At 33.9% G+C, this 23,168-nt stretch overlaps 3 protein-coding genes across 3 annotated transcripts; all 3 read left to right on the top strand.

Annotated features, from left to right (window-relative positions):
* Window positions 1-2,337: 2,337 nt before the first annotated feature.
* On the top strand, window positions 2,338-8,243 carry LOC110634054 (putative disease resistance protein At3g14460). Its single transcript, XM_058141943.1, has 5 exons — window positions 2,338-2,594; window positions 2,701-6,803; window positions 6,885-7,177; window positions 7,439-7,497; window positions 7,596-8,243. Exon 2 carries the CDS (start codon window positions 2,713-2,715, stop codon window positions 6,748-6,750), a length of 4,038 nt encoding a protein of 1,345 aa, XP_057997926.1. The 5' UTR covers window positions 2,338-2,594; window positions 2,701-2,712; the 3' UTR covers window positions 6,751-6,803; window positions 6,885-7,177; window positions 7,439-7,497; window positions 7,596-8,243.
* A 7,345-nt stretch (window positions 8,244-15,588) lies between these two features.
* LOC131176921 (putative disease resistance RPP13-like protein 1) lies at window positions 15,589-17,349 on the top strand. Its single transcript, XM_058141941.1, has one exon. It carries the CDS (start codon window positions 15,589-15,591, stop codon window positions 17,347-17,349), a length of 1,761 nt encoding a protein of 586 aa, XP_057997924.1.
* Window positions 17,350-17,672: 323 nt separating this feature from the next.
* Window positions 17,673-20,626, top strand: LOC110634060 (putative disease resistance protein At3g14460). The gene is made up of 2 exons (XM_021782946.2): window positions 17,673-20,004; window positions 20,085-20,626. Exon 1 carries the CDS (start codon window positions 17,769-17,771, stop codon window positions 19,965-19,967), a length of 2,199 nt encoding a protein of 732 aa, XP_021638638.2. The 5' UTR covers window positions 17,673-17,768; the 3' UTR covers window positions 19,968-20,004; window positions 20,085-20,626.
* Window positions 20,627-23,168: the final 2,542 nt, after the last annotated feature.

Raw genomic sequence — 23,168 nt, 5'->3', positions numbered from 1 at the left:
TGCACCGCCCAATTGTGCAGTTGCAAACATTACAAGCAAAATTTATTCATTTATTTATTTATTTATTTGGTTGGACGATTGAATGATCAACTTAAATAACTGGCGTAAAAGCTGTTATTAAAATTTACCAAGAATTTTTAAATTTTAACTTGATATTTTTTATTTATTAAAATATTTTTTCAATTAAGTTTTTATTAACTATATTTAAAAATATTTTTATAATCTTTTTTTTTTTTTATAAATGATGAAATAGTCCAGTTTCTGTCAATTTCATTTTCCATATGCTACATAAGTGCATAATTAGGGCTAGTATTAAGCACAATCAAGAAGCTAATTTAATACATGTGGTGTTTTAATTGGTAACATTTCATTACCAATGGTATCACTACAAGTGCATCAGCAAGAGTGTAGATTACAAGGATTAATTTGTTTAAGTCCTTAGGCAACATGGATTACTGAAAATGGCAAAATGGGAGTTGAAAATTGAAATTGATTTTGATATAAAGAAATACCAAACTAACATTCATTTAAAGCTAGGAAAATTGCATAAGTACACATCTAAATATTACAAATAATTCAAATAATTTATAAGAGTAGAGGGTTAATTATCTAATTGGTTAGTTTTATATCTTTTAGTAATGATTAGTCTTTGCCTATTCAACTCAGTTCAATAATAAAAAAATATTATTTTTTTTAAGTATGAAGTTGAGCGTAGTTTTCATGTATTAATAAAATTATTCTATTTGTAATTTGGATGCTATAGGTTCTAAGCCACAGAAACAGTCTGTATGCAAAGCAGGAGTAAGGTTGAAGTTGTCCAATTTTGCTTAGGATTGCTCCAATTTGGCTTTCAGTGCTTTCATCACTGCAGAAAAATCACTATCGCTAAGGCCATGGCTTTTAGTTTGGCTACCTTGTATAGTTCATCTGTAGCTGCAGCAATTGGAGTTGGTTGGAAAACAGATTCTGCTAATCCCAGAGCTCATCAAAAACCTTATTGTGAGATGATAACATTTATTCAAATGATGGACGCTTTTTAGATTAATTATGAATGCTTCAAGAGGAAAGCTGTAGGGTATAGAGATTGGATCATAGATGGACTTTTCAAGGAGTACATTTGTGCGCTTATGGCACCCTCCTGACACTGCCTGCAATTCAAATCCAATGCAAAAATTTGTTGAAAACAGTATGGACCAGTGAGAGTTGTTGGACTTTCTACTGTTGGGTTCAGAAGTGCTGGTATTTCCATATGGTTATGGTGATTACAGATTGGGTTTCAGTGGGTATGTATTTATACTTCTTTTCAGGTAATTCTTTTTTCTCTTCATTTTCCTTGTAATCTTCAAAATTTTTGTTTTTAATTTTTCTTCTTGATAGGAAATTTTCAAAAATGGATCCTTTGTTTCAATTCAAAGTTTCAAACCCTTGCTTGGAGAGCTCTAATTCTTCAATAAAAAGTATGTTGTAGTCATATTCTCTCAGCCGTTCTATACAGTTTTTTGAAGTTCTAAATTATGATAGAAGATGTCGTACGTGAGCACACTTCAATGTTGTTCATAACGTTAAAATTCTGAATTTTGCAGAACCACACCAAGTTGAAATTATTTGCTAATCTAATATTCAAAGTAAATAATTTTATTGAGGACAATAACGTGCTATTCCAAGCTTAATATAATATAATTCCAAAGCAACCAAATCAAGGTGCCGTTACTTATGCAACTTGATTAGCAAAATTCTGATTACTAATACAATAGAGAAAATTTGAAATTTGAATATCAAATTCTCTGTTAGGGTAATTGGAACATGTTGTCTCCAAGGTTAATGATAATATTATGCTAATCTCAAGATTAACCTTAACCAAGAGCAATATATTACTTAATAAAAAAAATAAGAAAAAAAACAATATATTACTTGACTCAAACTCAGGAAATTGAATCATAAACGAATCAAAGCTTAACTAAATTCAGGATGAAACTAAAAAAATTTTTAATTTTATGCTGTTTAGTATTGTATTTGAAGGGTTATAATTATTTTTGTAAATAAAAGTATTATTTTAAATATTATTAAAAAAATTATTTAAAAAAATTATTTTTTTATTTTAATATTTTTATAATTAAAATTTCTTAAATTTATTTTAAATTATTTTTTAATTAATATATTTAAAAATTAATTTTTTTAATTATAGCTTTAGCGGTAATGTCAAAGGGGTCCAGATATATGAACTTTAAAATCAAAACTAAGGATTCCAAATTCAATTCCAACCGGAACCTGAACCTGAACCGCGGTCATCTTACCAAAATGATGTTTATTTCATTTTATCACAGCACCAGCTTCTAGATGAAGACTCCACTCAGTTACTAAACTGCAAGATAAAGCTTCCAAAAGCAACCAAATCCCTAGGAAGGTTCACATTTTATGCAATTGTCTATGCATTAGGACCTAGCTGCCCAACCAATTAACAATTCCTCTTTTGCAGACTCCAGTGGATTAGCACTAGCAGTGGGCAAATTATTTATCAGGATTAAAGAGAATCTTAAAGTCACTTCACTTCCCTCCCATCTTCATCAGTACTCGAGCAAATAATCTTTTTACAGGTTCTTCTCTTTCATTTTCATAAACTCAATCTGATTCACTTGATTGTATTCTCCTTCATCAGTTTTTTTTTTTCTTTCTTTATCTTTAAATCACTTATATTTGCAGAGACGAAAAACCATGGCTGAATTTGTAGGAGGAGCGATTCTCTCGGCTTTTCTTCCAGTTCTTTTTGAGCGGATGGCTTCTGAAGAATTTCTACGCTTCTTCAAAAGCCGAAATCTCAATGACGGACTGCTAAACAAGTTGAAGACAACTTTGAATTCTGTTGATGGACTGCTTGCTGACGCAGAGGAGAAGCAGATCACTCAGCCAGCAGTGAAAATTTGGCTCCATGATCTCAAAGATGCTGTCTACGACGCGGATGACTTGTTGGATGAGATTGCTTATAAAGCTCTACAATCCAAGTTGGAACATGCATCTCATAGACAGATGGTAAAGAAATTTCTCTCTTCTCATAATCCCTTCAAAAAGGATATGTTGGAGGAAAAGTTAGGAGAGATCCTTGGGAGACTTAAGTTTCTATTAGAACAAAAGGATCCACTTGGTTTGGGAGAAAAAATTGGAGAAAACCTGTCTCTGAGGAAAACACCAACCACTGCTCTGCCAGATGATGATGAATCCGGTGTTTATGGTAGGGATAACGACAAGGAAGCCATTATAAAGATCCTGCTATCCGATTCTGATACCAATGGCTTGGATGTGATACCCATTGTGGGTATGGGTGGGATCGGTAAGACCATTCTTGCTCAACTTGTCTACAATGACAGCAGAGTACAGCACTTTCAACCCAGAGCATGGGTCTGCGTAACAGAAGAATTCAATGTTTTCAATGTAACAAAAGGTATTCTTATGGAAGTCAAGCCAGGGTCTCATGACGACAAGACTCCAAATCAAATTCAGCAAAAGCTGAAGGAAGAATTGAGTGAGAAAAAATTTTTGCTCGTCTTGGATGATCTTTGGAATGATGAGTATGATGATTGGAATAATTTACGCAAACCATTAATGTATGGAGCAAAAGGAAGTAAGATCCTTGTTACAACTCGCAATGAAAGCGTGGCATCAGTCGTGGGTGCTGTTGAAACTTATCATTTAGAGAAATTAACTACCGAGGATTGCTGGTCCTTGTTTGAAAAGTATGCATTTCTCAATGATAATTCCAGCGTGCATCCTAAATTAGAAGACATTGGCAAGGAGATAGTAAGCAAGTGTGATGGCCTACCTTTAGCAGCAAAAACACTTGGTGGCCTGCTACGTGCTGAAAGAGATGCTGAGAAATGGGAGAAAATATGGAAGAGCAACATATGGGGATTATCAAATGGCAGGATTCTTCCGGCTCTAAGATTGAGCTATCATTATCTCCCTTCTCTTTTAAAGCAATGCTTTGCTTGTTGTGCTATATTTCCTAAACATTATGAATTTGACAAGGAAGACTTAGTTCTTCTATGGATGGCCGAGGGCTTTCTAGCCCAACCTGTAGGAGGCAAGGATATGAAAGAAGTTGGTAACGATTGCTTTGATGATCTTGTGTCGAGGTCACTTTTCCAACGATCTAAAGGTCGTGGATCTTGCTTTGTTATGCATGATCTCATTAATGACTTAGCTAAATTTGTTTCTGGAGAATTTTTCTTTCAGTTGGAGGAGGGCGATAATTCACTCAAAATTGTTAGGAGGACTCGCCATTTCTCCTATGCTAAATCAGAACCAGATTTCTTTAAGAAATTTCCAGGCATTTGTGAAGCCAAACTTCTGCGCACTTTCATATATATGGAGCCATATACGGAGCAATGGCAGAGCAGTTCATACATCAGAGACCAGGTAACACATGATTTATTGCCGACGCTCAGCCGTCTACGAGTACTATCTTTATCTCGGCATTGTATATTTAGGTTGCCTGATTCAATTAGAGAATTGAAGCTATTACAGTATCTGAATCTTTCTGGAACATTAATCAGAAGCCTGCCCGAATCTATATGCAGTTCGTATTTGTTGCAAATTTTAATCTTGCGTGAGTGTAAAAACTTAGTTGTGTTGCCGACTAACATCGGAAGATTAATCAACTTGTCTCATCTTGATATAAGAGGAACAAAACTGCAAGAGATGCCACCAGAAATGGGTAAGCTTATAAAGCTTCAAAAGTTAACAGATTTCTTTCTCAGAAAACAGAGTTGGTCTAGCATTAAAGAACTGGGGAAGCTTCAAGCTCTTGCAGGAGAACTTTGTATCTGGAATCTCCAGGACATTGAGGAAGCCAAAGATGCCGTGGAGGCCAATTTGAAGGGTAAGAAGAAACTTAAGAAGTTGAAGTTGACATGGGAGAGGAACATCCACGATAGTATTGATTCAGAGCATGACAGGTGTGTGCTGGAGTCGTTACAACCTCAAACACAATTGGAACATCTTTCAATTCATGGTTATTGCGGTGCCAGCTTTCCAGATTGGATAGGACACTCTTCTTTTTCTCGTATAGTGTCGTTGGAGTTGAGTGGATGTGGAATGACTTGCTCTTATTTACCGCCACTTGGGCAGCTAGCGTCTTTAGAATATCTTACTATCGTACACTTTGGAGTTGAGGTTGTCGGTCCTGAGTTCTATGGAAGTTGCACATCCATGAAGAAGCCATTTGGATTGTTGAAAGTTCTAAGCTTTTCATATATGGGAAGATGGCGGGAGTGGATTTCATGTGAAGGAGCCTTTCCTGTCCTTGAAGAGCTTCATGTAAGTAGTTGTGCCAACCTAAAGAAGGTTGCCCTGCCTGGTTATCTTCCTTGTTTAACGACACTGGATGTTGATAGTTGTCAGCAGCTAGCAGTTGCACTTCTAAGGGCTCCAGCTATACTTAGAGTGAGTACTGTAGGCGTGACATTGGAGAAACTGCCTTCTGGGTTGTACAGTCTCATAAGTTATGGATTGGAGCCATTTGACTTTGTAATGGAGATAATGGGAAGAATTGGTCTTCTTCCTAATGCTTTAGAAAAAGTTGTAATCTATGACTCTTATTCACTAGAGAACTTTCCACTAACGTTGTTTAGTGAGGTGAAGACTCTGAAAGTAAGAGACTCTGGAAATCTGGATGATTTTTTAACGCCCGGGACAAATGGGGATATTACATCTCTCGATTCCTTGGAAATTGAGAAATGCCAATATTTAGTATCTTTTCCGGAAGGAGGATTGCCCGCCTCAAATTTGACACGGCTTTCATTATGTGATTGCCCAAATTTGAAGTCACTACCTCAGAATATGCGCTCTCTTCTCCTTTCTCTTGTTGATTTGAGGATAATGAGTTGTCCGGCACTTGAGTCGTTTCCTGAGGATGGGCTACCCTCCTCCCTTTCTTCTTTATCTATCAGTTATTGTGCAGAACTCGAGCCATTTCCAAAAAGATGTTTGCCGGACAAATTAGAATCGCTGCATATTCAGAGTTGCAACAAACTGGTCGCAGGCCGCATGCAGTGGGATCTACAAACCATCCCCTCTCTTGTGAAACTTGTGATTGAAAGATGTAAAGATGTGGAATCTTTTGAGATGTTACTGCCATCCTCTCTTATCTCTCTTGAAATTAATCATCTTCATAATCTGAAATGTTTAGACTTCAAGGGGCTTCAAAACCTCACTTCTCTTAGAGAATTGAAGGTCTGCAGCTGCCGTGAGCTCCAGTATATGCCAAAATCTTTGCATTCCCTCGTCCCTTCTTTTACAAGTTTGGAAATAAATCATTGTCCAAAGCTTGAGTTGTTTCTGGAAGGGTGTTTGCCCCCAAAATTAGAATCACTTGAAATCTATGCTTGCAGCAAACTCCTTGCTCACCTCATGCAATCGGATTTGCAAGGACTGTCCTCTCTTTCACAGCTTACAATTGCCGAGTATGGTGCCAAAGATATGGAATCCTTTCCTGGCAAGATGCTGCTCCCTTCCACTCTCACTTCTCTTAAAATCTACAGTCTTGAGAATCTGAAGTTTTTGGACAAGGGCCTTCTACACCTCACATCTCTTAAAGAATTGCAGATAACTCATTGCTATAATCTCCAATCCCTACCTGAAGAAGGGCTGCCTTCCTCCCTTTCTTCTCTCCTTATCCATGCTTGCCCTTTGTTAGAGCAAAAGTGTAGATCGGGTGCGCAATATCGGTCAATGATTTCTCAAATCCCTGACGTATGAGTGATACACCACTAGATGAGTCTCTGGTTTATCATTCATCCAAACTCTTAAAGGTATTTCTAGCGCGAATTCTTTTCAATTTTTGTTTTCTTCTCTTTTCCTCCGTTTTCATCTTCACTATTTGTTGTTATCAGTTTTGGAGCATCAAATCTTAGACAAAAGCAGATTCAAAAATCTAGAGCCTTGTAATTGATTCCACTCTGAAGTCTGAACCGAAATTCCAGGTGAACTATGATGTGTATTTGCGCGCACCCAGCAGAACTTGTTATGTTGGAAAGTGTTTTTGGTGGACAAAATCTGTGGTCAAATGAACAGTCCTTAGGAGAAGCAACATATCGTATTCTCAATTAGACTACTAATGCAGGATACCAAATCCAGGCAAATAACATTGATATCTTTCCACTAGCTGTCTGCCGCAATCAAGAAGGTAGTATTGCGATGCATTTTATTCTCTCCCTCATCCATTGCATTTGTTAACAATACTCGGTTTTATGAGACTGAAAACCTTTACAAGCAAATTTGCTTAATTTTTGCTTTGCAGTATTCTCGAAAGACTTATTATTAAATTGAGGATTGAAGTTTATATTTCCTTGACTTGAAAAACTACTTTATAATAGAAAAATCATCAAATGCTCGTGTATATATAACATAATTTGTTGAATGACTTCTTAGGTTTTGTCTCCATTAGGTAAGATGCAAAAACTGTTCAACCTTGAATGAAGAATTGGGAGCAATTACCTTGTTCTGGTAATTGTGTTCTACTCATCCTAATATCATTTTCTTCCCTACTCATCTTAATTGTATCCTAATAAGTTAACTTCTTTTGTCTTTTTCTGCCAACACAGTTGCCAGAGGATTTGATGAGGTCTATCAGTTTTGGATATGCAAGTTCATTCTCAGTCTTGTATCAAAAAAGAAGCATTACAGATTCCAAGCTTCAATGAGATATGAATAGATTGCAATGAAGTTCATTGCTGCCTAGTAATCGTCTTCAGTAAAACAATTTCTGGATGGAAGACTGAACAAATACAATTATCAATGTTACCAGTGTGAGTTAAGCTTTCATTACTTTAGCCTTGAGCATATGCCATTGCCATGACGAGGATTCACAAGCTTCTATCTGCTATAAGGTATGTGTTGATGGTGATTGGAAACAAGGTATTAATAAGGGGCTTACAGTGCAAATTTCTTCAAATCCAATTGAGAACTAACTCGTCAAAAACCTTGGGCATGTGAATTTGCATTATTAGCTGTAGTTTATCATCATTAATGTTATAGCTGTTAATCTTCAATTCAGACAGCCGTCACAAGGTGTAGGTTTTTCATAATAGTAGCATAGGGTATTGTTGGCCATGCATAGCAACAATGATCAGTGAACTTTCTAAGATAACTGGGGACAATGTATAGTTCTTGTAAGAAAATCCCGAGTTGAATTTAACTTGGATGCCATATTGAAGTCACTATTAATAATATCATATGAGATGTTTCCCCAAGTTGATTTTCTGGCATGATTGCGAAAAATTAGAATGAAGATATATGCAAAATCTACTATAGGGGTGAAGATACGATAAAGCCAAAATCCACTCCTTGTGATTAATTATCGGTGTTAAAGGTTACATATATATTTGATAAATTTACGAAGGTTCTTTTACAATTTTAGATGAACTAGAATCATATAGGTTAGGGTTTTGCCAGTGAATTAACAATAAAAATAATAAATTTACCAATGAACTTTGCTAATTAGAAAAAAAAAAAAGAAAAAAAATAAAAGAGTTTCATTAAGTAAATTAGTATAGTCAGCAGTATTAAAATTAATAAAATTAAATCAAATAACTAAAATTAAAAAAAAATGAAATAAGTTCGAATATGCTCTAAATGTAGGAGGTTTAAATAAGTTCATTTATTCTTTGTTTGTTCTAATTTTATGGTAAAATTTTTAAATAAATTTTACAATAAAATTTATTTATAAATGATTTTTTTTTTGTCAAATTTTATGTTAAACATAAAATTTATTTTAAATAAATAAATTTTATATTTATAATAAATAAAATAAAATAAAATAAAATAATATATAATAAGAGAATAATTTTATCACTTGAAATATATATAATTTTAAATTTAAAATTTTATTAATTTTAAAGAAATTTAATTTAATTATAATAAATTTCATAAAATTTATTATTAAGAATTTAAAATAATTTTCATTTAAATCAAATATTTAAATATTAGATTTATAAATAAATTTTACGAAATTCATTTATACTAAATGATACTTTTGAGTTTTTTTTTTTAAATTTAATCCCAAGCTCTTTGTTAAGTCTAAAATAAACCATTTAATGAAATAATATATTTTTAATAATAAAATATTATTTTTAAATTTTAAAATTTTAAAATTTTTTATTATTTTTAATTAAATTAAAAAAAAAAAAAGAATTCTTAGAAACAAGAACACTACCTCCATACAATTCCAGATTCAAGAAGAAATTAGTAAAATTTCATAACATTTAAAGCAATTTCAGAATATCCAAAGCAAAAATACAAAAAATTATATATATAATAACAATGTCAAATTACATCAATAAAGAATCCAAACTAACAAACTCTCAGAATACAAAAAACACAAACCCAAATAATCATCAACTCCCTAACCCGACCATTAAAATGCAATAACTCAAGAACACAACACCAAATCAAGAACACTAAGCATCCTAACCAAATTGGGGTGAACAGATTTCGGTTGAAATCAAAAAATCGAATAGAATCAAGTCAATTCGGTTCAATCGGTTTGATTTTAAAATTTAATTTGTTCAGTTCGATTTTATATTATAAAAATTTTGGTTATTTTGATTCGATTCGGTTTTGAAGAGAAAAAATCGGGTAAACCGAATCGAACTGAATAATAATTTTATATATTCAAATATAACCGAATTGATTTTTAAATTAATTTATTTTTATGGAGAATTTATGAATTATATTAAATTATATATATATATATATATATATATATATTAATTGTTTAATTTCATTGATTAATAGTTATTAGGTTCAAATCAAAGTCAAAATTAGACTAAATAACTTGAAAATTAAGTCTAAATTAAAAATTAATAAAAAATAAAAAATAATCAGTTTAAATATAATCGAATTGAACCGAAATAAAATGGTTCGATTCGATTCAATTTTTCACCCATTTCAATTTGGTTCAATTTTTAAAATATATAATTTAATTTTTATAATTTAATTCAGTTCGATTAAAATCAAATGCTCACCCCTATAACCAAGTAATCACTAAAGATTTGATGGATAGGCGGTTGTAGAGTTCCTGCTTGCTAGGCCGATGCTTAAGCATCTCATATCACTTATGGAGTATATGTGTATTAAATTTATGTAAAAATAAAAGCTCTATTAAAATTAATTATTATAATTTTAATAATAATTTATTTTCTTCACTAAACGCATTATGTATTTTTTTTCTAAAGAAAAAAAGTAAAGTATTTTCCCTATAATTTATATAATAGTTTTAGTTGAGAGACTTTTGAAATATTAGCAAAAGCAGGCAAATTGCAATTTTTTATACATTAGGTAGCTGCCCAAGAAACAATGAATTCAGCCTTTTATCGTATCTGACTCCAAGGGACTCATCTTTTTAGGGGTGGGTGATTCAGGCTTCAAATTAGTCTGTCTGTGAGTCATAATTGAATGGAAACTTTAGAATGATTTTAGATCACCTCTTTAATATTTCAGTTTTAACTTAGGGTAAATTATTATTTAATTATTATATTTTAATAAAATTAATTATTTAATTTTTATTTTTTATTTTTATTAAACTATTTATAGATTAGCAAATAGGGGAGAAAAGAAATGTCAATATCTCAATTAAATTATGTGCATTAAGGATAAAAAAAAAAGTATTGGTGAAATATGAGGACATTGAAGAAAGATGGAGAAATTATTTTAATAATCTCTTTAATAATAGTCAAAATGATAATAGCGTGAATATAGACTATAGAACAATAGAAAATAATGTGAATTATACTAGAATGATTAGATCTTTATAAGTAAAGGAAGCACTTAAGAGAATGAAAGTGGGTAAAGCCTGTGGACCTGATAGAATACCAATTGAAGTGTGGAAGTGTTTGAGAGATATGAAAGTGGCATGGTTAACTAAATTATTTAATAAGATTATAAACTCAAAGAAAATGTCTGATGAATGGAGGAGGAGTATTTTAGTACCTATTTTTTAAAATAAGGGAGACATACAGAGTTGCTCAAACTATAGGAAAATTAAACTCATGAGCCATACTATGAAATTGTGGGAGAAAGTTGTGGAGCATCAACTACGTCATGATACTTCTATCTCTCTCAATTAATTTGGCTTCATGCCGGATCGTTCAACTATGGAAGCGATCTTTCTCATTATAAGCTTTATGGAGAAATATAGAGATGTGAAGAAAGATCTACTCATGATTTTTATTGATTTGGAGAAGGCTTATGATAGTGTTTTAAGAGATGTCTTATGGAATGTGTTAGAACAAAAGAGGATATTTATTAGGTACATACAAGTGTTGAAAGATGTGTATGAAAGAGTAACTACTATTGTGTGCACAGTGAGAGGGGACACAAGAAATTTTCCGATCTCAATTGGATTACACAAAGGATCAACTATAAGCCCTTACCTTTTTACATTAGTTTTAGATGCTCTTGTATTTCTTGGTGCATGTTGTTTGCGGATGATATTGTTCTGATAGATGAGACGCGAGAAGGAGTAAATAGAAAGTTAGACTTTGGAGAAGTACTATAGAGTCCAAGGGCTTTAAGTTAAGTAGAACGAAGACAGAATACATGCATTGCAAATTCATTGAATGCCAAACTGGTAATAGGGAATGAGTTAGTTTGGATGGAGTGATACTTTCCCAAAGTAATCACTTTAAATATCTCGGCTTAGTCCTTCAAGTAGATGGGGGATGTGAGGAGAATGTTAGTCATAGGATTAAAGCCGGATGGTTGAAGTGGAGACGTGCCACGAGAGTTTTATGTGATCGCAAGATTTCCAATAAATTGAAAGGAAAATTTTACCGTAAAGCCATACGACCGGCTATATTATATGGTAGTTAGTATTGAGCACTTAATGAGTCGTATGCGTTTAAAATAAGAGTTACAGAAATGAGAATGTTAAGGCGGATGAGTGGCTATAGTAGACTAGATAAAATTCGTAATGAGAGTATTAGAGAAAATGTATGAGTGGTGTCAATTGAGAATAAGTTGAGAGAATGAAAATTGAAGTGATTTGGTCATGTGAAGCGTACGGATGCTCCAGTTAGACAAGTAGAGCACATTAGGTTAGAGGATAGAAAGAAAAAAATGGGTAGACCTAAATTGACTTGGAGGAGAGTAGTACAGCATGACGTAGAAGCATTACATATTTATGAGGATTTAACCCAAAATCGTTTAGAGTAGAGAAAACGAATCCATATAGCCGACTCCAAATTTTTGGGATAAAAGTTTAGTTGAGTTGAATTGAGTTGTATTTTTATTAAATTATTTAATTTATTCATTAAATTTTTCATAATTTATACCATTAAAATTATTATTTAATTTCTTTATTTTTAAAAAATTAATTAATTAATATATTTTAAAAATACTATTATTTAGTCATTTTGTTTTAGTGAAATTAATTAGTTAATCTATATATTTTAAAAAATATAATATTTTAAAATATATATTATTAGATAAAAATTTAAATTTTATTATGTGCAAATTAAATTTAAATTTCTTAAATTTATAATTCTTTAAATATTATTTTTATATTTTTTCTACTGCAAATATATTTTTTAATTACTTAGAAATTAGAAAAAATTGATTAACAGTTTTTTTATTTAAATAATCTGTATAGATTTTATTAACAAATAAAAATAAAAAGATAATGATAAAAAGAAAAGTACAAACATAAAAAAGAAAAAAAGTGTGAAAAGAAAAATAAGAGAAGACGAGAGAAATAAGGATAATAAGATCATAATAATTTAGATATAAAAAATAATTATGATATTAAATAATTAATATAATCAAATTACATAAATTAATCAATATATTTTTATAAAATATAAGAATTAACTAAATAATTTTATTAAAATAGAGAAATGAAATCGTATTTTGATTAGTATTTTTTTGTTGTCAATGTATTTTGATTGGTATTAATTAATAAAAAAAATTAACAAAGAGATAATATAAAGATTAAATAATATATTTTTTAAAATATAAAAATTATATAATTAATTTTATTAAAATATATAATTAAATTATAATCTATTTTTTAATTTAATATGATTTTTAATATTTTAATTTTATTTCTTTTTCATGCAGTTTTAGTTTGATTTTTAATTTTTAAAATAATTTTATGTAGTTATTTTTATAAAAATTATATTTAAATTATTATTAAATTTAAAAGTAATAGTTACATTTTATTTATTTTTTAATTATAAAATTTTAATTATTTACATATATATTTTAAGATTAAAGTTATTATATAATATAAATAGCCCAAATCAAGTTGCAATATAATTTTTTTTTGTCCGCATCAAGTTGTAATTGTCTTTTTTTTTTTTTTTAATGCGAAAATGGGGAATTGCATTTCCCAATGAGCAAACAGGTAAAAGGCCCACAACTCAATTCTTTACGAACTTTTCCAAATCCAAAAACCAACTGAAAGAATCCTTCAAAACCAGCACACCGAAATACAAAACCACCAGAAATATAGTATTGCAGCACTGCTGGACATCCAAAGCCGCGCAAGAAATTATGAATTCAGCATTGTTGGACACATGTGCGAAACATATTTTTTTAGTGTCTGAGTTGTCCTTTTGTATTGCCCATTTGTCTAAGAGTAAAATGTGACATTAAAATTTAAGTGTACATAAAGTGCCTCGTGTGACTTTCTCTAAAATTAAAAAGTGAACTAAAACCCTTTATCAGATATTATAAAAATAAAAATTTCATATAATCTGACTATCTCATGAATATATAGCTTGACACATTGAGCAATATAATAGGTGATTTGCATAAGTTAGAAATAAGCTAACTTTGTCAAACGATCTACTATCACTCATATTGAATCATATCCACGTGTGGTAGGAGACAATTCAGCTACGAAATCCATTGTAATCATTTTCCATTTCTATTCCGAAATTGAGAGCTCTTGTAACTTCTCTGACCTCCTCTGGTGTTCAAATTTCATCTTTTGACAAGTTAAGTACTTGAACACAAAGTCTGCTATATCTCTCTTCATGCCATTCTACTAGTACCTATCATTCACATCATAGTACATCTTGGTGGAGCTTGAATAGACATTATAGGATGTGCAGTGGGCCTTTTGCATGATTTCAGCTCTAAGGTTATCTACCTCTAACACACATATTCTGGAGCCTTGCATAAGAGCACCATCTCCATCAAACTCAAATTCATAATCCTCTACTTGTTTTACTCTTTTTACAATTTTCATTAGTTACGGGTCTCTGTGTTGAGAAACTCAAATTCTGTCTTGCAGGTTTGGCCTCACTCTGAAATGTGCCAATAGTGCACTTTTATTAGATATATCAAAGATTAGTCCCTGATTCATCAACCCATGCAACTCCTGAATTAATGGTCTCCTTTCATTATATATGTGTACCGAGCTGCCAGAAGATTTTCTACTCAAGGCATCTGTCACTACATTAACCTTCACAGGATGGTATTGGATGGCACAGTCATAATCCTTCAGAAGCTTCATCCATCTCCTTTGCCTCAAATTTAAGTCCCTTTGCTAGAAAATATACTTCAAGCTCTTGTAATTAGTGTATGTTTCACACATTTCGTCATACAGATAGCGTCTTTAGATATTTAATGCAAAGACTATAGTAGCCATTTTCAAATCATGAGTAGAGTAGTTCTGCTCGTACCTCTTTAGCCGTCTTGAAGTATAAGCCATCACTTTTTCACGCTGTATTAAAATACACCCTAAAACTCTAGAGATATTACAGTACATAGTATATTTTTCACCACTTATTGATAATGTCAACACGGGAGCTGTAGTTAGACAAATCCTAAGCTTTTGAAACTCTCTTCACACTCATCGATCCAGATAAACAGAATATTCTTCCGAGTTAACTTAATTAAGGGAGCTGCTATCTTGAAAAATTTTTACACAAAATGTCTATAATAAATTGTCAGATCCAGAAAATATTATACTTCAGTAATTATTGTAGGCCTAAATCAATCAGTTACTGCTTCAATTTTCTTATAATCTATTTGACTACCATCATTAAACATTACATATCTTAATAATGAGATACTTTTTATCTAAAATTCACATTTATTATTAAATTTTAAAATTAATTGTTACATTTTATTTATTTTTTAATTATAAAATTTTTAATTATTGACATATATATTTGAAGATTGAAGATATTATATAATATATATAGTGCAAATCAAGTCGCAATATTTTTGTTTGTCGGCATCAAGTTGCAATTTTCTTTTTTTTTTAATCTGAAAATGGCGAATTGCATGGCCCAATGAGCAAACAAGTAAAAGGCCCACAATTCAATCCTTTACGAACTTTTCCAAATCCAAAAACCACCTGGAAGAAAACTTGAAAACCAGCACACCGAAAAACAAAACCACCAGCACTGTTGGACATCCAACGCCGCCCAAGAAATTGTGAATTCAGCTTTTTGTCGTCTTCGTCCTCAAAGGACTAATATTTTTTACAGCTTCTTCTTCTTCATTTTCAAAAGCTCTGGACCATTTGCTTTACATTTCTCTTAACTACCTTTAAACCACTTATTTGCAAAGAGGGAAAAACCAACCATGGCTGAATTGGTAGGAGGAGCAATTCTTTCCGCTTTCCTTCCGGTTTTGTTTGAGCGGCTGGCTTCCCCTGAATTTCGGAAATTCTTCGACGGCCAAATTCTCCAAGGCGAACTCAAGAAATTGAAGATAACGTTGAATTCTGTTAATGGACTGCTCACTGATGCAGAGGAGAAGCAGATCACTAAGCCTGATGTGAAAATTTGGCTCGACCACCTCAGAGAAGCTATCTACGAAGCAGATGACTTGCTGGATGAGATAGAGTATAAAGCACTTAAATCGAAGTTGAAAGCTACTTCTTGGATGGAGAAGGCGACGGGATTTATCTCCAAATACAAGATCAGACAAAGGTTGGAAGCCATCCTTAACACACTTCAACTCTTGTTAGACCAAAAGGACACACTAGGTCTTGCAGAAAAACTGTCTTTGCCGCCGAAAACACCAACTACTTCTCTGCGAGATGATGATGATGATTCCGAAATTGATACTAGAGTTAAGGACAAGGAAGCCATCATAGAATCTCTACTATCTGATTCTGATTCCTTGGTTGTGATGCCCATCTGGGGTATGGGTGGGATCGGTAAAACTACTCTGGCTCAACTCGTCTACAATGATACAAGAATAGAAGCTCAATTTCAACACAGACCATGGATCTTTGTATCAGAAGTATTCGACGTTACCAGGGTAACGAAAGATATTCTCAGGGTGGTCAATCCAGAGTCTTCAAACTATGATAGATTGGATCTGCTCCAACGACAACTGCTGAAGGAATTTTCCTCGTTGGAGAGAAAACTTTTGATTGTTTTGGATGATTTTTGGAGCGATAATACTCGTGATTGGTACACTTTCCTAAAACCTTTCTTGGAGGTTGAGGCAAGAAAAGCAATGATTAAGATCGTTGTTACAACCCGCCATGAAAGCGTGGCAAGCCTCACCCTCACAGGGCCTGTTGAAGTTCGTCATTTGAACGAATTAACAGATAGGGAATGCTGGTACTTGCTTGAAAAGCATGCATTTGTCAAAGATGATTCCAATGCTTATCCTCAGTTGAAAGCGCATGGTGAGAAAATTGCAAAAAATTGTCGTGGTCTACCCTTAGCAGCAAAAACCATCGGACGACTGTTAAGTGCAGAAAGAGATGTTCAGAAGTGGAAGGAAATATCGAGCAGCGATATATGGGATCTAAAGAATGAAGACATTAATTCAGCGCTAAGATTGAGCTACCATTATCTCTCATCGCTTTCAAAAAGGTGTTTTGCTTATTGTGCTCTATTTCCCAAAGGTTATGAATTTGGCAAGGAAGAAGTAGTTCTTCTATGGATGGCAGAGGGCTTCTTTGTCCAAGCCCAAGGAAACAACTCAAAGAAGGAGATGGAAGAAATAGGTAACGGCCATTTCAATGATCTTGTGACAAGATCATTTTTCCAACGATCTAAAGGCAGTAAATCACACTTTGTTATGCATGATCTCTTCAACGACCTAGCTAAATTTGTTTCTGGAGAATTTTGCTCTCGATTGGAGGGCAACAACTCGAGCAACATTGTTAAGAGGACCCGTCATGTCTCGTATGCAGATGTGGATCTTGATTCACTCCAGAAATTTTCAGGCGCTTGTAAAGACAATGTTTTGCGCACTTTCATATCATTGGAGCCGTTGGAGAGGCGGTCGACTTTCAAGAGGCGGTCGACTCTCAAGACTGATGACGTAATGTTGCTAAAATTTAACTGCAAAATTCAACAAATTTACTTAAAAAAATACTAATTATATTTATTCCTCACAAACAAAAGTAGTCTTGCGGCTATCCAACACTCAAATCGTGTGTATCACCGCACTATTGCACTGCCGTCAAAACTCTCACAGTTTGGTGGCCTCAATACATGCTCTCTGCCAACCAAAATTGGCCACAAGAGATCAATTCTCCTTTTATAGGAGAAACAAGACAAAACAAGTCCAAATTTGGACTTCTAAGAGCATTCCAAGTCCAACTTAATGTTGGACTTTTTCAATCACCGAACTTATTTTTCTTGTCCTTTTATTATTTAACTTCCTAACTAAATTCTTCTTAGATCTTACTAATTAGATTTTATCTTTTATTCCTAATTCAATTGCAACAGGTAATACATGGTTTATTGCAGACACTCGGTCGTCCCCTACGAGTACTATCTTTATCTCAGTATCAAATGGTTGATTTGAGTGATTCAATTAGCAAATTCAAGCTACTACGATATCTGAATCTCTCTGGAACATCAATCAAAAGCTTCTCCACACCTACCAAACTGTATTTCTTGCAAATTTTGATCTTGCGTGAGTGTCCAAACTTAGTTGCGTTGCCGAGTAACATGTCAAAATTAATCAAATTATGTCATCTTGACATTAGAGGAACTGAACTGCAAGAGATGCCACCACAAATGGGTGAACTCAAAAAGCTCCGGAAGTTGACTGATTTCTTTCTAGGAAAACAGAGCGTGTCTAGCATCAAGGAATTGGGGAAGCTTCAAGAACTTCAGGGAGAGCTTTGTATCTGGAATCTCCAGCACGTTGAGAAGGCCAAAGATGCTGCAGAAGCCAACTTGTGCGGTAAGGAGAAACTTGTGAAATTGGAGTTGAGATGGGACTGGGACATCCAAGCTAATATTGATCCGAAGCATGAAAAAAGTGTGCTAGAGTCGTTAGAACCCCATAAAGGTCTGGACTATCTTTCAATATATGGTTATGGAGGTACCAGATTTCCAGATTGGGTAGGACACTCTTCTTTTTCTTGTATGGTGTCGCTGGAGTTGAGTGGATGTGGAAACTGCTCTTCTTTGCCACCACTTGGGCAGCTACCATCTCTAGAATATCTTACTATCGAATCCTTCAATAAAGTTGAGGTTGTTGGTCGTGAGTTCTATGGAAGTTGCACATCCATGAAGAAGCCATTTGGATCTTTGAAAGTACTGAGATTTTCATATATGAGAGGATGGCGTGAGTGGATTTCATGTGAAGGAGCCTTTCCTGTCCTTCAAGAGCTTCACGTAAGGAGAAGTGACAACCTAAAGAAGGCTGCCCTGCCTGGTCATCTTCCTTGTTTAACAATACTAGATGTTGGTGGTTGTCAGCAGTTTGCAGCTGCACTTCGAGGGGCTCCAGCTATATTTAGAGTGATGACTGCAGATGTGCAATTGGAGAAACTGCCTTCTGGGTTGTACAGCCTCATAAGTTATAGATTCGAGTTTGCAACGGAGATAATGGAAAGAATTGGTCTTCTTCCTAATGCTTTAGAAGAAATTGTAATCTATGACTCTTATTCACTTGGGAGCTTTCCACTAAAGTTGTTTAGTGAGGTAAAGACTCTTAAAGTAGGAAGATGTGGAAATCTGGATGATTTTTTTACACCTGAGGCAAATGCGAATTTTACATCTCTTGATTCCTTGGAAATTAAGGAATGCCGTTACTTTGTATCTTTTCCTGAAGGAGGATTGCCCGCCTCAAATTTGACAAGACTTTCATTATATGATTGCTCGAGTTTGAAGTCACTACCTCAGAATATGCGCTCTCTTCTCTCTTCCCTTGTTGATTTGAGTATATTGCGTTGTCCAGCGCTAGAGTCGTTTCCTAAGGATGGGCTACCCTCCTCCCTTTCTTCTCTAAGTATCCGTTATTGTCCACAACTCGAGCCATTTCCAAAAGGATGTTTGCCTGAAAAATTAGAATCGCTGGATGTTGGCCATGATTGCAACAAACTGATCGCAGGCCACATGCAGTGGGATCTGCAAACCCTCCCCTCTCTCGTGAAAATTGCTATTGAAAGCTGTGACGATGTGGTAGCTTTTCCAGGGGAGATGCTGCTGCCATCTACTCTTATCTCTCTTGAAATTAATGGTTTTCAAAACCTGAAATCCATAGACTACAAGGGACTTCAAGACCTCAAAAATTTGACAGTAGTCAATTGTCCAAAGCTTGAGTTGTTTCTGGGAGGGGTTTTGCCATCTCAATTAGAATCACTTCGCATTTATCAGTGCAGCAAACTCATTGCTCACCTCATGCATTGGGATTTGCGAGCAGTGTCCTCTCTTTTGGAGCTTACCATTGATGGGTACGATGGCGTTGACATGGTCTCCTTTCCTGGGAAGATGCTGCTGCCATCCGCTCTTACCTCACTTAATCTCTACAGTCTTGAGAATCTGAAGTTTCTGGACAAGGGGCTTCTACACCTCACCTCTCTTAAAAAATTGAGGATAGATCGATGCTATAATCTTCAATCCCTGCCTGAAGAAGGGCTGCCGTCGTCCATTACTTCGCTAGATATCGTTGTTTGCCGTTTGTTGCAACCGAAGTGTGAATTAGGTGGGGAATATTGGCCATTGATTTCTCAAATCCCTCAAGTAATGATGGACTAGATGATCTCTGGTTTATCTTTCATCCAAACTCTTGAAGGTATTTCTAATAAGAAATTATTTTCAATTTTTGTTTTATTCTCTCTTCCTCCATTTTCAACTTGTCCTTTTTGTTCACAGTATTGGAGCATCAAATCTCCACAACAGTAGATTCAAAAATCTAGAGGCTTGTAATTGATTCCACTCTGAGCCCAATTCCAGGTGAACTATGATGTTGTGTTTCGCAATTGGAAAGTATTTTTGGTGGACAAAATCTATGGTCAAATTATCAGTCCTTGGGAGAAGCGACAGCCATATTCGCGCAATTGGGCTACTAATGCAGGGTGCAAAATCCTGGCAATGACATTAATATCTTTCCACTAGCTGTCTGCTGCAATCGAGAGAGTAGTATTGTGATGCATTTTATTCTCTCCGATTATTCTCTCCCCATTCCATTGTATTTGCTAACACATGCAAATTATTTTTATGAGATCAGAAACATTTTAAAGCAAATTTGCTTCATTTTTGCTTTGCAATATTCTTAAGAGATATCTTTTTATTTTTGATTTGAGGGTTGAAGTTTAGATTACTTGACAAACTACTTTCAAGAATAAAAAATTCATAAAATGCTCATGTATACATACCTAAAATATTCCTTAAATAAAATGGGGGAATATTTTCTACATTATGTACTATGCTTAATTCAGTATTATTTTTAAATTGAGTAGAATGCTTAATTAGATTAAAACTGAGGAATTAAACATTATAAATAAAAATATTGTGGAGAGATTAATTTGATTTTGCCTATAGAAAGTGGCTCACGGTAAAAAATGGGGTGTGGCTGTGGTGAACTGTTTTGTGTGTTTGCTTTATTTTTTTTTCTAATTTTTTGTAATTTACATATTTCCGCGGTACATAAGTCATCTACTCTTGTCTTGTTCTGGCAACTGAGCATAGTTGCTGGAGAATTTGAGGTCTTTCAGCTTTAGACATACAAGTTCATTCAGAGTCATTCATTGTATCAAAATGAAGCGTTACATATTCCAAGCTTGAATGAGATTTCAACAGATTGCAATGAAGCTCCATTGTTGCCTGGTAATAGGCTTCAGTCGTACAATTTCTGGATACAATTATCAATGTTGCCAGTGGACTTGCACTTCCATTGCTTTAGCCTTAAGCATATACCATTGCCATGAGGGGGATTCACAAGCATCTATATGCTACAAAGTCTGTGTTGGTGGTGATTGGAAACGAGGTATAAGTAGGAGGCTTGCAGTGAAAATTTCTTCAAATCCAATTGAGAACTAACTATTAAAAACCCTTAGGCGGTTGAATTTGCATTATCAGGTGTAGCGGATCATCATTTATGTTGTAGCTGTTATATGCATGATTCTTCAATCCAGACAGCTATCATAAGGTGTTGTTGGCCATGCCTAGCAACAATGATCTGTGAACTTTCTAAGATAATACAGGACAATGTATAGTTCTTGCGAGAAAATCCTGAGTTGAATACAGTCAGAATTTGTTTTTGCAATCTGAGTTGAAATACACCACCAAAATCCTTGCATTTTTTACATGTGTCATACTTCCATTGTGCTTCTTGGCAATGGCATGTTCCCTAATCATGCAAGGAAGGAATCAGATTCCCCAGTTAATACAATAGTAAGAGCATTCTGCTGTCTGGCCCCTAAGATGGCTAAGAAATTCGCACTAATAATAATCAAAGTGAAGGATGTAGAGAATCCAGAGTTGGTTTTAACTTTTATGATTAGAAATTAAAGTGTGATTATTGAAAGGGAAGTTTTAAAAGAAGGGTGTAGATTTAATGTAGCTGATGGGCAGAATATTTTGATTTGGGATGATCCATGGGTACCAGGAATCAAAAGCTTTAGAGTCAGAAGGCCATAGAATTGTCCTCTAAATGTTAATTTCGTTGCCAATTTAATTGACCATGCCAATTTGCAATGGAAATCACATATGGCTAATACATTATTCAGGGAGGAAAAGGCTTCAGCTATCTCCTCTGTTCCAATCGCCCAACTTGGCTCTCAAGACACTATGGTTTGGCACTTTGATAATTCAGGAATCTATTCGGTTCGTTCGGGTTACAGGATGCTGACTAACAAGCATCGAAAGGAAAAGAATCAGGAGCCTAGCCATTTCCATGTCTTTTCGAAGAATGAATGGCAATCCATTTTGAACCTTTCGGTCCAACCTAAGATAAAGAATTTCCTATGGAAAGCTGTGTTGAATGGGCTGTCGGTGCGAGACAATCTAAACCACAGAGGTATCCATATAGACTCTGCTTGATCTATATGCTGTCAAGGCCCTGAGACAGTTGAGTATATGTTTTTTTGGTGTCCCCATGCAAAAGCCACCTGTTTCTCAAGCCTTTGTCTCTACAAGCCTAACCCGGTAGGATTTCAATCCTTTGCTCATTGGTGGAAGTCCATAAATCAAGAATTTAAAAGTGATTCCAAAATGCTTTGATGTTATTGCCATTATTTGTTGGGTCATTTGGAAAGAACGTAATAGGGCCATATTTGATCACTGTCAACCTGATCCTTTGCAAACTAGCAAGCGTATTGCAATTCTTCTGAATGAGAATTTCTAGTTGGAGGAATCAATTCAAGTTGCTACTCAGAGCGTGCAATAGATCCAAAATCAGGTTAGTTGGGTCCCTTCTCCCCAAGGACTCTTAAAGTTTAATACAGATATTGCTTGGCAAGCACATAAAAATCTTGCTGCAATAGCTGTTGTGGTAAGGAACTTTTGAGGAAGGATCATGGATGGCGGTGCCAAGCAATTTAGGTGTGACTCTCCTTTGGCAGGTGAAGCTTTTGCTGTATTGGAAGCAATGAAGCTAGCAAAAGATATATGCGCTCAGTCCTTCATTGTAGAATCTGACTTAAAAGTAGTGATTTCAACTCTAAATTAAGTATATTATTAAGAACCTACTGAGTTCTTGTTTGAGATTTGAGGTTGACAGGTAAAAAAAAAAAGGTTTAAGTATATTATTTTCAATTTAATTGAAATAATTATTTAATTATTTTGAATTTTTAAATTAATTTTTTAATATTTAAAAATATTATAATATTTTATCTTTTGTGATAAAGTTACTAGATATTAGAGAAATATACTGAAATTAGAGTTTGAGAGTTTTAATTGATTGTATCTTATTCTTTTTTTAAAATTTTTTTCTCTCGTTTTGTCTGTAGACGTAAA

This window comes from Hevea brasiliensis, unplaced genomic scaffold (assembly GCF_030052815.1).
Source record: "Hevea brasiliensis isolate MT/VB/25A 57/8 unplaced genomic scaffold, ASM3005281v1 Scaf276, whole genome shotgun sequence".
Classification (NCBI taxonomy): domain Eukaryota; kingdom Viridiplantae; phylum Streptophyta; class Magnoliopsida; order Malpighiales; family Euphorbiaceae; genus Hevea; species Hevea brasiliensis.
This window is presented reverse-complemented; position numbering and strand designations above follow the sequence as displayed.